This window comes from Stegodyphus dumicola, chromosome 2, assembly GCF_044657685.1.
Source record: "Stegodyphus dumicola isolate Sdum_Otavi_A_Nest chromosome 2, ASM4465768v1".
NCBI classification, from domain to species: Eukaryota; Metazoa; Arthropoda; class Arachnida; order Araneae; family Eresidae; genus Stegodyphus; species Stegodyphus dumicola.
This window is the reverse complement of record NC_140769.1, coordinates 218,866,884-218,884,273: the sequence shown is the minus strand read 5'-3', so window position 1 is coordinate 218,884,273 and position 17,390 is coordinate 218,866,884. Positions and strand designations below refer to the sequence as shown.

Here is a 17,390-nt window from a genome sequence, read left to right as displayed (position 1 = left end):
TCTTTCAAAATAAATAGATAATAAACAAACATTTTAAAAATCAAAACTAACAAATAATTTTATAAATCACACATATTTCAAATTTTTTAGTAAAAAACATCATTTTATGCTTGGTTGAAAAGCTTGAGAAGAATGGAAATAAGAAGTGTCCTAATTTAAGCTACAGAAAACCCAGAAAATTTTTATAAAAAATTTAATCACTCGAAAGGAATGACCATATAACTGATTTCATGAATTTGAACTGTGGTTCAGTTACCCATTTTTTCCCTTAGGAAACAGAGAATTCCACGAGCAGCATATTGGAGAATGATTTTGTTAGTAGACTAATGGCTATTTGGTCTCTAATTGGAAAGGAAACAAGTCACTATATTAATTAGGCTTAAAAATATTTTTACATAAAATTCCATTCAAGGATTCTCCCATAGTGGAGATTTGTTTGACCTCAAACTGTTAGATTCAAATGTTAACAAATTTAAAGGAAATGAACAATTAAGCCATCCTTAAAAGCATATTACATAAAAGGGCTGAAATAATTAAATCTAAGCATCATGCAAGTACATCAAAATCAATAAAAGTTTCCTTATTTATATTACCATAATACAAAATTTCAACGCATAAAAATTTTAAGTACAGTAGAAGTCCAGAAATCTACAACACTTGGGACCAGAGGTTGTGCGGATTTTAGGATTTTGTGGATTTCAAGACAGAAAAGATAATATTCAGACAAAAAGTGCAAAATAAATAATGCGTATTAGAAACATTTAATTAAATTATTATATACATTAATTAATTATATGCATTAGACTATTATTACATATATAAACTGATTATATTATACTGTTCATTTACATTAGGCTCCTCTATTTTTAAATCAGCATAAATCAGCTTCCCCTTTTCTCTCAGGAGTACAGGTTAGGCTTGGCGCGGGCCTGAAATAGGTACCCCATCATTCTGCCGCTGCCTGAACCACTCGTACAAGACAGCATCGAGGTTTGCCAATTTCGCCTCATGTAAAGATTTCTGGTTTCGGATTCCAATGTTAGAATCACTGTTGCTGTAAAATTTGAACAACTTTTCTTTATTGTTCCATATATCATACACAGTCCCTGTGGCAATTCCATACGATTCTGCTATAAACCGAGCAGTAGCACCTGCCTGCATCTTTAGCAGAATTTCCACTTCTTTCATTACTGTCAATGCAACGCGTTTACATTTTTCAACGTTGCAAGCAGTAAAATTACAAGTGTGTCATTATCTGTCATTGTATTAAAAAGTGCTGAAATTTAAAATATTCTTAATATATCCTCAAAATATCCAGATAAAAAAAAAACGACATTACTAAACAATCTCATGAAATAACAAAACTCAGAAAGTACAACAACGTGAAGCGTGAACTTGAAAGAAGAGTTGAGTTAATCGTCTGCTTTTTTTACCTCGATGCAGATTGGAGGGAAAAAAACTCTTTATCATGATGTCAATAATTTGGTATTTCTGTTATGACTCATTATTATTTGGTAATTATGACATCATTATCCAGTAAGTATTTTTTCTTCAATATTTGTACTCCATGTTGCGGTTTCTGGAACCTATAAACTAAATGTTTATATTTTGAGAGGCAACACGGATTTCAGGTCGGCGGATTTTCGGTATTTGACTGTATAGTATTTTAGTGCATTATTTTTTGTTGCATCTGCACAGATTAAAAAAAAAAAAAAAGTATAGGAAATTCATATTAAAAAAAAAAAAAAAACTTTATGTATTACTTGAAATGTACCACGTAAATAAATAATAATAATAAAAAAAAAAAAAAAAAAAAAAAAAAAAAACAACAACTTTGGAAGGAAGAAATACTAAAGGTTTAGAACTACAGCTTGATTGATTTCAAAGGTAAATGATATAAGTTCCTTCTTCTTCCCAAATTGGTTTCATTTGCCTTATCTTGTACAAAATTATTCATGGAAGAACACATAATGCCAAAGAAGTGTAGTGTTGGTAATGGCGAAATGCAGTTGCTTTTAAGACTGCTATAAATTTTAAAATGCTTTGGCCACAACTAAGCCTCAATTTAAAGTTTTCTAATATTTTTGTATGTGTGTGATAGGGGCTTTATGAAAGAAAATATCTGTACCTTAACAAATAACATATATGCACTCATAAACATACATGGGCATGTTGGTAGTTTCATTATCACTCGAGGGCTATCTGCCTAAGGAAAGGAATGCCTTTGTGGAAGACTTTTTAAGAGAAAATGGCTCATAGCCATCTTGGGACATAGGGAAACCCACAAAAATGCCCCTGCAACCAGCCCATTTGTTTGGAAGTGAACCCACAGAATTGCAAGTTAAGAACTATGAAGTTCGATAGTGATAAGACAGCCTGCGCAACAAGGTCAAACAAATACAACTACATGACTCCCAAAATTATGTATGTTGTAAGGGGTGCCATATTACACTTTTGCGATAAAACAAATTATTCCCCTAAAAAAACACAATATTCTACATTTCATAAATATTAGATACCAAGTTTCATTTAATTTGGTTAAAAATTGTAGCTTTATTTTGAAATACATCAACTTATGATGCAACATCCTGCAGATCTGCATATCTTCAATTCAGTGAAGCTAAAATAATTACCGTTGACTGCACTTTCACTATATTGTTGGTATGATAAACTTGATTTTGGCTACCCATGTACTTTTATGTCCTGCACCCCTGCTAGGAATGGCTCTGGAGTAACTGATTATACAGGCATAATTCACTTAGCTATACTTTAATGCTTACACTCTTAAACTCTGATGCACACTTGCTAAAACTCAGCAAAATACTTTTTCTGTATAAACACTATGAAATATTTATCTTATTTACTTGCATAATATACCCTCTAAATTTTGCAGCATTTGATTTAAAACTTCTGATTCATAGTAACAATATAAAAAATGGGTGCAAATAGAAAAATACTTTGTGTAACTAAAAAGCACATTAAGTCCTTTGAAATACATACTATAATGATATTAGCATGTCTTTAATGTGTGCTCTTTAAAGTGCTATGCCCATCATTTAAATTGTCTCTTCAAAAATAGCATATACTAAGTATTTTCCCCCTCCCAGTTTTTAAGAAGTTAAATTAGTAAGAAAAAGGGGAGGAATATCTTGAGTAAAAAATTTTAAGAGTAAAAAAAGTATCAAATTGATTCAAGAGTAAAAATAAATTTATGGAAGAAAAGAAATTATTTTAACCTGCTACTTTGGCTTAAATCTCATAAGTGTTTTTTTTTTTTTTTTTTTAATATTTGCTTATAATATTGAAATATTGTATTACAGAAAATAAAATAAATAATTAATAATGCATTAAAATTTCATGATAAATAGGCTTTCTGAATTACATATTAAAATGTAATTCAGAAATATTACACATTTCAAGACAGTAATGCAAATCAAACTGTTTTCTAGCAGCATTTGGCATTTAATACATTATACAATAAAGGAAAATTATATCCCTTAAGGGGATAAAAAGAGTAAAGGAAAATTATATTCCTTAAGGGGGGGGGAATAAAGGAAAACAACATTTCTCATATTTTTTTATTAATAAATTTACAAAAAATATGAATATCATGCATATTTACAAAAACAATTAACTATCACAGAAAAACAGAGAGAAGTCTTTATATCTAAAATCAGTGCAGACATCAATTTTATAACTGCTTCCTGCAGCACTAAGAACCTAATAAAAAAGAATTATCATTTTCAAAATAATATTTTTCAGATATTAAAAATAATACATGCTTACAGTAACAATTCTACATTAAAATTTCGGTAACCAAATATTTTGTTAGAACTCTGAACAAAATTATCAGCATAAAGGACTTTCATTAAATTATTAACTTAATGAATTTTATTAATGAAATTTGTCTTAAAAATGACATGATTACTCATTAGTATTATCTGATTGATAATCGTTGCAATTTTTGTTTGCACATTGTGGCCCGCAATAAATTCAAAATGCTTAGAAAGAAATTCCATTGGAAAATCAGCAGATAGTCAACAAAATTCATATTAATGGCTGAACACAATAATTCTGAATATACAAATCATGACCGCATTTTTTCTAGTTGGGAAGGGAGATCATATAATATGAATATGGGGAAAAAGAAGGAAAATTAATAAGAACACATAGAAATATTTACAAAATGGTTATTAAAGTGGTTTTTCACGTATAAAAGTCATGCCAGACGATGAAAAATGGAGTGAAATCATGTTAGATTATGCATTCTATCTGACAGTACAATAAAACTTTAGTGATCATAACTACATTTCCTTATATGGCAAGCTACATACTCAAGACTGCATTTAATAAATTACCTGTTGCGTAGGGCTAGAATTTATGCCTAAAGTTAACACTGTTGTAGCAGCAACAGGCACTTCAATCTGCAAGTTACCATCTAAACTCCAATGATTTATATATGGTTCAGAACCAGCAGATATCACCTACGTTGAAAATTATTTAACAGTTATAATTATATGAATATACAGAGAAAATACATATTCTAATATGTTAAACAATAATTTTACATTTACATGATATAACAGTAATTTATAATTAATTACTAAGAAAATTAAAAATTAAAATGTGAAGAATCCTTAAACTGCCGAATCAACTCAAATAATATGCACTATGATTTCATTACTTCTCAATTAATATATATGCAAATATTTCAGATATAAAAAGAATTGCATCTTGAAGATTACAGATTGGCACCTATAATTAAACTAAAGATTCAATTCATACTCTGAAAACTATGTTAGACTACTAATATAAAATCCAAATACTGCTCTTGCTGATGAAACTAATTGACCATTTACAAAAGCTCTAATAAAAATGCACATGCTAACATAATTTTAGACATGTGAATTTAATTGTCAATATTTAATGCAAACATTTCTTATTTATTTTATTTATATAAATTAGCAGTTAGATGCCAAAAATTTAAAACAAAAAGATCTGCTAACTAAAATGAAAGTGACATTTGTTACTTTAATTTGTGATTTCACAATCAGTAATAATGCCTAAGGTGTTTAACAAACAGCAGTGACTAGGTACTGAATCCATTAAAAAAGGAATAAAAAAGTCTAAAAAAATATAAATGCTGCTGTAGAATTATAGGTGCAACCAAAAATAGAACTATAGGGATGATAAAAATTGGAAAATTATATTCCTGAAGGGCAACCTGTTAGCTTTCACTAAGCAGCATAACTATACTTACTTACTTGTTTTTCAACTTAAATACTTATTTTTCAACCCAGATTATTTTGAAAAATGTCTAACAACTGTGCATAATATATCATTCTTCTCAATAAAATATTTCAGTCAATACATAAGACTTCTGATATGTGGTTGATATTTTTAACAGTTTAAGAAACTTAAAGAGGATAAAGTGGTATTATTACAACCACTCCGATGGAAGCCGATGGAAGCCTTAAGCCGATGGAAGCCGAAACAATTTAACAGATTTCAGACCTTGCAAAATCAGCCAGAAGAGAAGGAATGAGGAGCAAACAGCGAAGAACCACCCCCACCTATTGTGCTGCCGCACAACGAAATTGATTGGATGGAGATGGACGAAGTTTTTAAGAAAAATTTTAAAAGTGAATATGAATCTGCATTAAAAGCAAAGTAAATTTTTGTATATACCAAAACGACGGAATATTATAAAAATATGTGCAAGCTCCTGCTCCAACAAAATGTGAAGTTTCACTCATTTCAACCACATAATGGAAAACTACTGAGAGTAATTCTCAAAGACCTTCCAGCGTCAGTTAAGGAAATAGCAATCTTCAATGATCTTGAAAATCGCAAATAACCCATTCAAAAGGTAAAGGAGTTTACCCATAACTATAAAGGAAATCTTGAAAAACTCCACATATTCCTGCTGGAACTAAAAAGAAATGAAGATGGATAATTAATTCACAATTTAAGTAATGTATTCAGCTTCATTGTTACAATAGAAAAATTTTCACTTAGGAAGCAACCCATTCAGTCTTACAAATGCAGAGAAAATCACCAAAGTAACCAGTGTCAGTTAAAGAAACAAGAAAAACCCAAATGGATTTTTTGTCATGAAAACCACATGATTAGCTACTGTGATTGTAGCGAATACAGAAAGCGATTTGAAAAGAAAGTTCAGAAACCACCACCAAAAGCTCCGGGACTCAACGGCGACAATTTCCCTGAGACGATGAGAAAAGAAGCAGACTCCGAAAAGAAGAAATTACCAAAAATCTCTTACAGTCAAAAGCTCCAAAGCAAGATAAAATCCCCACCAGATGATTTCAATGAAGCAGTAGCCTGGCTACAAGACGAGAACATTTCTAACTTTTTAAAGTCAATCATTTCAATAATAGGAAAAATACAGTCAGCTAAAACAGCAGCAGGAGACGTTAAAAGTAGGATTTCAAGCAGCCATGACGATAATAAACTTTGCCGAAGCTAAATAATGCAGTTCTCGAAACGAGCACCAAATGGCGACAAAATACAGAGCAACTAACCCTAATTCTTACTTTCAAGTACACTTCCTACTCTCGACAATAGATGGTGACATGCTACCAGCTGCAGACATACGAGAAAATGAGGAATTACCAGTTCCCACGATAGATGGCACCACAGGAGCCTGTCACTTCTCTCAAGGATTCCATTTTTTAATGGATATGAACTTTATTAGGATCCCTCGTTAGAGCATGAATAACTATGTATTGGTAAAGGCCCTTATTAGGGCCACATACCAATCAGATAGGCTTAGGTTATGGTTATGGTTTTGTAACAGCAATCAGTTCTACCCTTGAAACATGAAAGGAGGTTAGCACATGGAAGGAAGAGGTTGAAATACCATTGAACAACATAACATGTGTGTCTGGTACCAGAAATACCAGAAGCTAGATCATAGTCCTATGGCAACAAGGCAAGTTTTCAACACAACTGAATACTCCCAAAGGATGCTATGTGAAAACAATTCACAAGCTCTTCGCTCAATGTCGAAAAGACACGCAAGTGTGGCTGATGATTTGGTATGGAGTTTTGGTTGCAGGCAAAATAAAATTATTCCTGAAAATGTCACAACCGTTTCTGAAATTATTCAGCAAAATCCAGGGAATCCCATCCAAAGAATTGTAGCAGAGACTGGTTTAATGCATTCCAGCGTGGAGAAAATACTGAGAAACAGCCTAGATAGGTTTCCATTCAAAATCCAGTCATAAGGATCCAGCATACAGCCCCATATGTTTGCAGGTTTTGTAAATTATTATCTGGAAACTTTATATATATATATATATATCGCTTGTTGTATTCCTCAATTGATCTTTGTTTTAGAGATTTTTAATTTTGAAGTCAGGGACTCCTTTGGTACATACATGCATATATGTGATGCACGCACATATAGTTGTGTGGATCTAAAGCAAAAACATTGTTGAAACTTTTCTCTGTGCTTTCTTTGGAATTTCAAGAAGAATATAGCAGAGATGATTGCAGTCTCACTTCAAAAATTTTGAAAACTACCATGAAATATAAAAACTTGATATAACCTAAAATAATTCAGAGTATGAATTTTAAATGCATAAATATATGCTTACACTATTTTCAAACAATATCACTGTGAAGAATTCATATATCATTTCTAAAAGTTATTTACTTTTTTGGTTTCTTAATATTTTAAGCAATAATAGCTAAGTTACTTTTTGGAGAGGTTCTGGAAATTATGGGACTCTTTATCTCTCTCTATATATAAATTTAAATAAGATAAATGGATACTATTGAGGAATTTTGTTAAATCAAATAACAAAATGTGAAAAACATTTTAAGTTAAAATGTGAAATGCAAAAATTGCCAAGTCTGAATTTATGAGGGGAAAAAAAAAAAAAAAAAAAAAAAAAAAAAAAAAAAAAGAACAGCATAAGAAATAAAAGAAATCTCTGAAATTCCTCTGAAAATCAAGAACAACACCCCTATCCTTTAGGGCACCTTCAAAAGTATTAAAATGTTAATCATTAAAAATCTGGCTGCGAGTTAAAGCACAGCACACATAATCATATATTAAAAATTCTCAAAAAGCTATACAAGGAGTATATGGAATAGAATATGAAAATAACAAAAATAAAATTGTAGAGGAATAATCTAGCCATACTTATACTGAAAAATAATAAGCATTGAAGAAACAGATATAGGGTTACGTTATGGAAAGTGTAATGAGGTTATAATTGGAGAGATATTTCCATGCCTAAGAATTGGAGCACAAAACACTTTTCACAAACTAAAAAAATGTTGAAAATGGAAGACAAAAAAAGTTACTTAAGAGTATCAGTAATGCAGGCTGAAAAGTTGTGGAATAAAGAAAAAAAGAATTTAAATTTTCCGTACAACATGGCAGTGATAGAGTCTGACCAAGATTTAACAAAACTTCCTACAGGAAGCTATTTTAATTATTAATTTATTATTATTTTACTTATTAATTTAGCTTATTTAAATTTATTTAACAATCTCAGCTACTTTAAAGCTGGATTTTAGTTTTGAAAGTCTTTTTAATAACTTTTTCTTTTAAATTATATGCATGTATAGTTCCCTAACAATTATAGTACAATCTGCAAGACATTTTGTTGGATACAATACCTAGTCACTTAATTCTTAGCGTTAGAATCCGAAGCATCCCTATTAATAGGATTAGGAGATTTTGAACTCTTAGCGGGAAGAGAACAATTCATGGAATGTTGAGAATTTAGATAACCTGTCTAACTATTCACAAAATTATTTCTAAAATGTTTGAAAATAAGGTGTTGAAAGGAGTTTTCTGACCCAAAATTGTCATACTATTTTACATTATGTTTCATTTATTATACATTATATTTAATTATATAAGTATTTTTTAATTTAATTTCTTACATTTTATTATTATTATTACATTATGTTTCGCTTTCAAACATTCATTCCTTCATTTTGAAATATTCATCCATCCATTCATTTTGAAATCTATTACATTTATGTTTCATTCAGACTGATTCAGTCAGTTAATTAAGCTAGCATCTAGGCTATTAGTGTTCAAGGATCTTCTACAGTCTGTCATAACATCACCCATATAATTAAATCAACTTTCAGTGTTGCGACCAGAGAAGAAAATTTAATGTTTTGGAGAACGCAGGGTAAAAATTTCTGTTTTTATCTCGTCCTAACAAGAATACTTTAGCCTAAAAGTTTAGAATACCAGTTTCTTGTGTTTTTGTATATGACAAGTGTCTTAGACTTTTAAATTTATGTAATCTCTGAATGATACATTTGTTGTAAAACAAAATTTAAGAAAGATAACAAATTCACATTTCACAAATCTGAAAATTCCAGATTTCAAAGAAAAAAAAAAAAAAGTTACAATCAAGCCCTAATACAGGCTACAGACCATCATACCTTAAAGAACATGATAGAGTAAAAATTTAACAAGGCAAAAATAATATTGAAGCACTGCTTTTGAAAAGTTCTGGCATAATTTTAAAAGATATTCTTCAATATTTTAAAATCATGATAAGCAATTCTATCATGCACACTTTCTTGAAATTTTCACATTATAAAACATGGTCTTCAGGGAACAGTAGCTTTTTTTAAATATCATGATGATTTGGAAACTTCTAAATCAGGCAATATTCATAAACTTTTACAATATTACACTACAATTTCATAAATTCCATTCTGTACAGCAGAAATATATTAATTCACTGATGACATGACTTTGCTTGGAAAAAGTACAATAGCACATGTTTTGCTGCTGTGCACTATAGAAAGAATTTCTCTTAGCACAGATGCAGTGCTTTTATTCATATTCTTATTTCTTTGGACTTTTCAACACTTTATAAGTCTTTTGAAAATAGATTGCACTTCACCTGCACAAAGAACAAGTATACTGCTAGTATTATTTGATATACTTGTATGAAAAATGAATGTTTGATATATTTATCCATTAGTAGATTAAAAACTTAATATAAATTATGGTGGTATTCTCATAAAAACATTTTACTTAATTCTTGTTATTTTAGTTGCCCGCATGTTAATCAAGCATTAAAACAAAAGTATGGAAGAGGTGTAGGCCAACGTAAAAAACAAAATACTTGTTAAACTAATTTGGCAGTAACTAGCACCCTTACCCAAATTTTGCATTAAAATAATGTATTTATTGTCTCCAAAAAACATGTTTTAAAAAACTTTAATATCCCAAATATTCTCCTATGATGCTTATGATATTGTGTAACAGATTAAGAACTATGAAAATCATTAAAAATAACATAAGAACAAAATTAATTCAGGTTGAAGTATGTATGAGCTTAAAGTTTAAATCTGTATGTTATGTAAAATTTCAACAGCATACTATATTAAAAACTACAAATGCTCAGAATCCATGTTTACCATATCATCATAAAAATGAACAACATTAGAAGTCATATGAGGTTTCTGCATTTTTGTTGAAGGAGAAAGTGAACGAATATGCCACACACAGAGAGAAGGAGCACCACCACATACCTACAATCAAAGGTTTTTAATTTAAAATATTTACAATTAAACATGTGTATTAAGAAAAGAAACATGTGATTAAAAATGTGACATACTACAACATTAAACAATAAATTATGTTTAGTAAATATTTTTTAATTAATCACTTTTTATCTTTAATAACTCTTTTTAAGTACTGCTAAATTATGAAAAATTCTTATTTTTATGAAGATTTTCAATAATTATGTTTATAAATTTTCACTGAATTTTCCAAATATGATTTTACAAAAATGAATGTGAATATAACAAATACTTTTATAAAGATATAGATTGTTTGCTTAATAATAACAGAAAACAGTTTAAAATATTTCTTAAAAATTGCTTTAACTGATTATGATAAGTGCTGATATATATTTATGTTTAAAATAATATAGGCTACTTATCTCATTTGACAATTATGGAAAGAAGAAATTTATTTCCAATTATACTAATAAGGCAATCATACAAAGAAAATTGGTATTATTACAAGTTCACATCAATTATTATCACTGCATCAAATTTTGAAGCAATAAAACAATATAACTGAATTTTACAAATCTGCATATCAGCTATTTCTCACACATTAATTAAACTCAGAAAATCAAAAACCGCAACAATATTTAGTCATACAATATACATCAGATGACAAGCAAAATTGTACTCTCTGCATATATGTGAACAAATCACTAACAAACAATATAAACACTAAAAACTTTGTTTAATGAAATTGTGGAAACTATACAGAACTCTGCAAAACATTTCATAGAATATATGGATATTTCTTCCTTACTAGTTAATTTATCCTTAAAATCACATCAATAGATATAATTATTCATGGACACAACTTACCAACCAGTCATCAGAAGAATCAAATGCTAAACATCCAATCCATTTTCCAAGTTCAGGTCTGCTAGAAAGCTGCAAAAGTAAAAAGTAAAATAAATAAATAAATAAATAATAATAATAAAAAAAAAAAAAAAAAAGAGAATGAAAAACTTTCTTAAGATGAAAAACAAGTACATTTATTTTAAAAAATTCAAAAATATGGGCAACATTTCTTACATTATGTTTGTAAGGTTCGATGACATGAACAGCATTTCCACCTTTTCTAGCATCTAGAAAATAGCATAAATTTCAATAAAATAATAAAAATTGCAGAAAATTTTCAGTTTGCAATACTTGCAACAAATACACAGAATGCTAACAAATTACAAACTAAGTTATGCAGGTTTATTTACTACTACATGTACACACTTCTGTGAAATGCTGGTTAATAAAAAATGAATTGGAATCAAACAGCAATGAAATATTAGAAATGTTACTGTCATGTGCAAGAGCATAGAAAATATGAGACATAAAAGAACAATACATAAGTGGAGAATATTACATTCATCAGAACATAACAAATGTGATATTAAGAGAGGACATAGAAAATGCTAGAGTTTTGTTCATTAGCTGCAATATATGCTTAACATCAGCAAAGCATGGGATCCTGCACATTTTGAAATATTCTTGGTGTTTCTCAGAGACAGTTAGGCAAGTTGGCAGATTTGGGTGATAAGATTCTCGTAACTATCCGCAGGTGTATTGTACGCCAAATTTTTCATGTGATCCCATAAATTAGAAATCCAGGGAGGACAGATCTGGTGATGGTACAGGGTAATGAGTGGGATCATCCCATCCCTTCCACTTGTCCAAATACCATATTAACACCTTCACTGCCATCCACGAGATTGCATTGATAGTTATTGACCTGACACAGAAGTAGTATAAGAAATATAATTAGAGACATAATAAATTATGATTAAGTGTATCACACTGATTGTTAATTCTTTAACCAAAGAATTTTATGACTATGTGCCAGCATGTGACTGGAACAAGAGCTACGATTATTTCCCTAATGTGACTTTAGACACTGTAGCATGGTAAAATTGAATCAAAATAAGTAACAATAAGTTCCTATAGCACCTGCATTTTGTAATGAAGAGAACTCATAAAATATATATTAAAAAAAAATTTTTTTTTTTTTTAATCTCATACCATTAATTACTGACACTATCATGACACCATCATCATTTAAAATCTTGTAATTTCTTTTACTTATTCAAAGCTATTCCATTAAAAATATACAAAATAATACTTTCCTTAAAATCTAGAAACAAATGTAAACTGCATACATACCCCACATTCTAACAGTACCATCTTCACTTCCAGATAAGCACTCTTGACTGCTGTTTCCCAGATCCACACAATGAACATAATCCATGTGGCCTTCCATAACAAACTAAAAGACAGGTAGGTTTATTTTGAACCCAAACTTACACATTAAAAAAAGGGGGGAGAAGGGGGATAAACATTACATAATAAACTGCTTTGATTCAGTTGTTAAATACTTTACTCAGAATGGAGTTAAAAAAGGCTCTTTGGTACATAAAATAATCCACTGATTTGAAAAAATTAAGATTTAATGGCTATGCATTGCTATCATTCAAAATTAAAAAATCCATTAATTAATATAAATATATATCTCCTGACTAACAAATTTTAAAACTGAATGATAAAATTTCTTAAGAAAGGTTAGGTTATCTGAGCATGGCAAAGCACATGAGGCCTATCTATATAAAGGAAGGTATGCCTTTGTGGAGGATTTTTTAGGGGAAAACTGGCTTGTATTCATGTTACACATTGGAAATACCACAGAAACCAATCATACAACTGGCCCATTCACCTGGGTTCAAACTCAGGTGGAATTATCAGTATTCAGGAGTCTTAACCATTCAGTCACTGGTAGAACATTTCCTAAGAGAATGGTAGTACATGAGTACATGAGAATGGTAGATTGGTTACAATAATAACCAAACATGAAGAAAAGGCAGCTCCTCAAATTTATTCTTATCAGTTATATGTTTATACATTCAGCACTCATTGAATAGATGAGATAATTATTTCCAGCACTGTATTCTGCTTCTTTTAAACAAACAACTGTCTGGATATTTGAACAGCAGTAATATTTATACAAAGGTTCAAGTAATAAAGATTCTAAAACTGTTTTTTTTAAATTTATTTATTTATTTTAAAGGTAGTATTTAAAATGGCGAAAATTTTCAATTTACCATTAAGTAAAATGAAGTTAGAGTACTCTAGTAAAAATGGGATATTTTACTCCACATTTGAATTTGCAAGAAAAAAAAAAGGTAATGAAATTATTTATACCACAGCGAAAGCCGTATTGGAAATGTAGCATGAGAAACTGCCTGAGGAAAAAAAATAAAAAAGCCTTCATGCTAACATTTTGGTTTTACTGCCTCAAAATTCGTATTCCTGACAACAGTGAGTTATTATTGCCTATTTATGGCTACCTGAAAAATAAATTGCAACTTTTCTTTTAAATGTAATTTGTAATTTTTAAAATACATAATTTAAAAAACAATTTATTTTAAACTTTAAAAGCACGCTACCCCTTTTTGACATAATATCAAAACTTGGTGATATTTTCCTCTTGGTCATCTAGTTGCAAGTAAAACTGACAAATATCTTATAAAAGTCAAAATATGCATCAGTATTCTTTACATAAATAGTTCTATATTATCCAATATTAAATCTGGGATGAATTTCTTTGACATCTTAGAGTAAAACTTTGGAAATTCTCTTTAGTCATATTTAAAGGTTAGAGATATCTGAAAATGCACAAGCAATGCTTCTAGAAATATTCAAGAGTTTTTAACGAAGACGAGAAGTACTGCACATTTTTCACACATACTGATTGATGAGGCTGATATGCAACATAAGTTCTACAGTAGCATTATTTAACCAATAAACTATGAAATATATATTTTTAATTATTCTGTAATGTGGCTGTTACAAGAGCTTTAAAGAAATCTAGCAAGCATATCCATACAGAATACTTACAGCTCAATAAATGGCAATCACAAAAATTATGAAAAATTCTAGATATATTTTGATGTTCCTTCTAGCATTTTATGTTTAATGGGACTAGTCTAACTGGTAATGTACTGATGTTTGTAACACGATCTGCAAACATCCATTATCCATCTCAAAAGTAATGATTCAGTAATTTCACAAGCTTAAGGAAAAAAAAAAAAAAAAAAAAATTAAAATTTTAATCCTATTTACAAAGAATGTCTATAAAAGTACTAGCCATGCTACTAGATATATCCGTGAATTTTTAACAATGACGCTAAATGCAGCACATTTTTCATATTTACTACAATTACATTAATGTGAAATGTAAGCAAAAGAAACAGTATCTGGTTGAAACGAAAGTTTTCCACCAAAAAAAGTTCTTAATAAAATTAGAAGAAAAAAAATATTATGAAAGCAGTATGTTTAGTGTGGATAGTAATCATAACCCAAATCTATGATTTTCTGCCAAGGTTTTGGCAGTTTTTTAAAATCTTCGGCCCAGAAACTTGGTGGCCAAAAACAGATCAACCTTATTTTAGACATCCTGTGCAGAATGGAAGAGAGCAACAGCAAGATGATGCTGCAGGTGTAAAAAAAAGGTAGAAGTCTGAAGGAGTGATGTCAGGGCTATATGGTAAGTGTGGCAAAAGATCCCATTCGAGTCCCTACAGAGTCCACTGGTGAATGCAGACACATGTAGTCTTGCATTATCTTGATGACACATTATCTTTTTGAAGCAGAACTCAGTTTGACATTTTTTCTTGATAGCAACGTCAACACGGACTAGCATCTCATTATATATCTTACTATTGAGAGCTTTACCATTTTCTAGATACTCTTTGTAGATAATACCACAGCACCCTACCAACCTATGACACTCAAAAATCAGGAGATTTTTTTTAAAGAAATCGGGAGATTTTTCACAATGTTAAAAAGACTTTTTAAATGATAAAAATATAGTTTTCAATAATGAATTAACTTTAAATGGTAACTAATTCTTAAATGCATGCAACAAAAAAATACCTTACACATAAAAAACATTTTATTACTTGCATCGTTTAAGAAAACAAAAAGACACTTTAATCAGTTTTCGTACAAATGTTATAAACAGTGGCAGATTTTGCTTTCTTTAACCCGTAACAGGGGAGGTGAAAAAGTTGAACATAACATTGGACGTGCAGTTTCAGAGACCGCGCATTATAATAAATTTTTAAAAATCGTCTAATTAAAATATCATCATGATATTTCACTTAGATGTTCTTTGAACATTTTACTCTGAAAAGAAAATATGTTTTTTCACTTTAAAGTGAAATTAAATTTTTCCCAGAAAATTTCCCCATAGCTTTAAATTTTTCGATGAAAATCATATGCTGCACTAAATTCTATAAAACTAAAAATAAGAATGCATCTATTTTGAATTAACTATTTTATCTATATTATTTAATATTTAAAGCAAATTTTAACCGGAGAATATTGTATATAGCACGATACAGAAAAATTTTGACAGTACCTGAAATATCAGTATCTCACAGTATCAGTAGATTTTCTGATAGTAAACAATTTAGTTTTCGTCTCCTTTAGCACATTCATTGCATAACTTTTGCGTGCATTCCAAACAAACAGGGTCTTGGCAAGATAAACATAAATATACTGTCTTTCTTTTCTTGCTTGGAGGGCAAAGACGACATGTTTTCCTTGATTTTAATTTTGCTTCTTTTGTGCACTGCTCCACATCCTTAGAGTCGGCTTCTTTTCCTAAAATCCGCTTTATCGTCAAGCGCAATTCTCGATTTATTCTTGGATTTTTCACTCTCGTGTGTAGTAGTGGTTGGACTAATTCTCTCGCTAATTCTTTCAAAAACACGATTCTGGTCATAACAGGGTTTTGGTTATAACCTTGGTGCAAAATGTATGCATTTACTGTACTCATATCTACTAACCGGTTGAACAGAGCCATAGGCCAATGCGTTGTTCTCCTACTACAGGAATGGACAGAACATTTTTTATCTAAAGCATCAACACCACCTTTGGTTCTGTTATAAAAAGCGATTATTTCAGGTTTCTGTGTTTCTGATTCTGTTTCTATCGAATGATGCAATGATGATATCAAAAGCACCGCTCTCCTTTTCTTTGGAACAAATGAAATCAAGGTTATGTCCTTAGTAAATCCATACAATGTTGAATTCTCTTTTCTTGACTTACGTGGAAGAAAATCTTTCGGAATTTCATTTTTATTTTTTTAACAGTTACAACGTATGTCAGTCCATTTTTCAACAATTCTGTGGTAAGTTCTATGGAAGGAAACCAATTGTCTGCTGTTACATTCCTGTTCGTATAAAAATTGGTTTGCTCAAACGCAGAACAGCTTGACTTGGTTGTCTGAATTTTTTCCAACTCTCTTCTACACTAATTCCATCAGAGTCTTTTCCACAATAAAGATATGCACTGTAAGCATAATTATTCCGGGCATCAGCCAAACACATAACTTTTAATCCATATTTCACAGGCTTTTGGGGTATATACATTTTAAAGCGACACTTTCCTCTGAATCCAACAAGCATTTCATCAATGCAGACGCAAATGCCTAATGTGTACGCTTTCTGGGAGTTATTAATGAATAAATTCATCACTTCAGAAATAAGTGCTGCCGGATCAGATTTCTTTCGTTCTTCCTTATCATCTGGGTTATCAAATCGCAAATTTGAAAGTAAAAATTTAAAACGTTTCATTGACATAACTGCATGAAAAATATCGCGACCAGCTCCATCCGTGGCAAATAAACATTCAGTATCTTCATGATTGGATTTGAAGACTGATGTGTAAATAAGTAAACCTAAAAGAGCTCTCTCAGTTCATCAACACAGGTGTAGTTAATTTCACCTTTAATCGGACCACATATATTTTTTATTTTTCTT

General features: G+C 30.1%; 1 protein-coding gene across 1 annotated transcript in view; it reads right to left on the bottom strand.

Moving 5' to 3' along the window:
* Positions 1–3,564: 3,564 nt before the first annotated feature.
* Positions 3,565–17,390, bottom strand: part of thoc6 (THO complex subunit 6) — a 51,050-nt gene continuing 37,224 nt past the window's right edge. Inside the window, exons 8-13 of the mRNA XM_085811780.1 lie at positions 12,733–12,835; positions 11,614–11,666; positions 11,401–11,469; positions 10,429–10,542; positions 4,359–4,484; positions 3,565–3,720 (exon numbers count right to left, since the gene is read on the bottom strand). Of these exons, the coding sequence (XP_085667906.1) occupies positions 3,631–3,720; positions 4,359–4,484; positions 10,429–10,542; positions 11,401–11,469; positions 11,614–11,666; positions 12,733–12,835 (555 nt within the window). The 3' untranslated portion in view covers positions 3,565–3,630. The remainder of the gene's footprint in view (positions 3,721–4,358; positions 4,485–10,428; positions 10,543–11,400; positions 11,470–11,613; positions 11,667–12,732; positions 12,836–17,390) is intronic.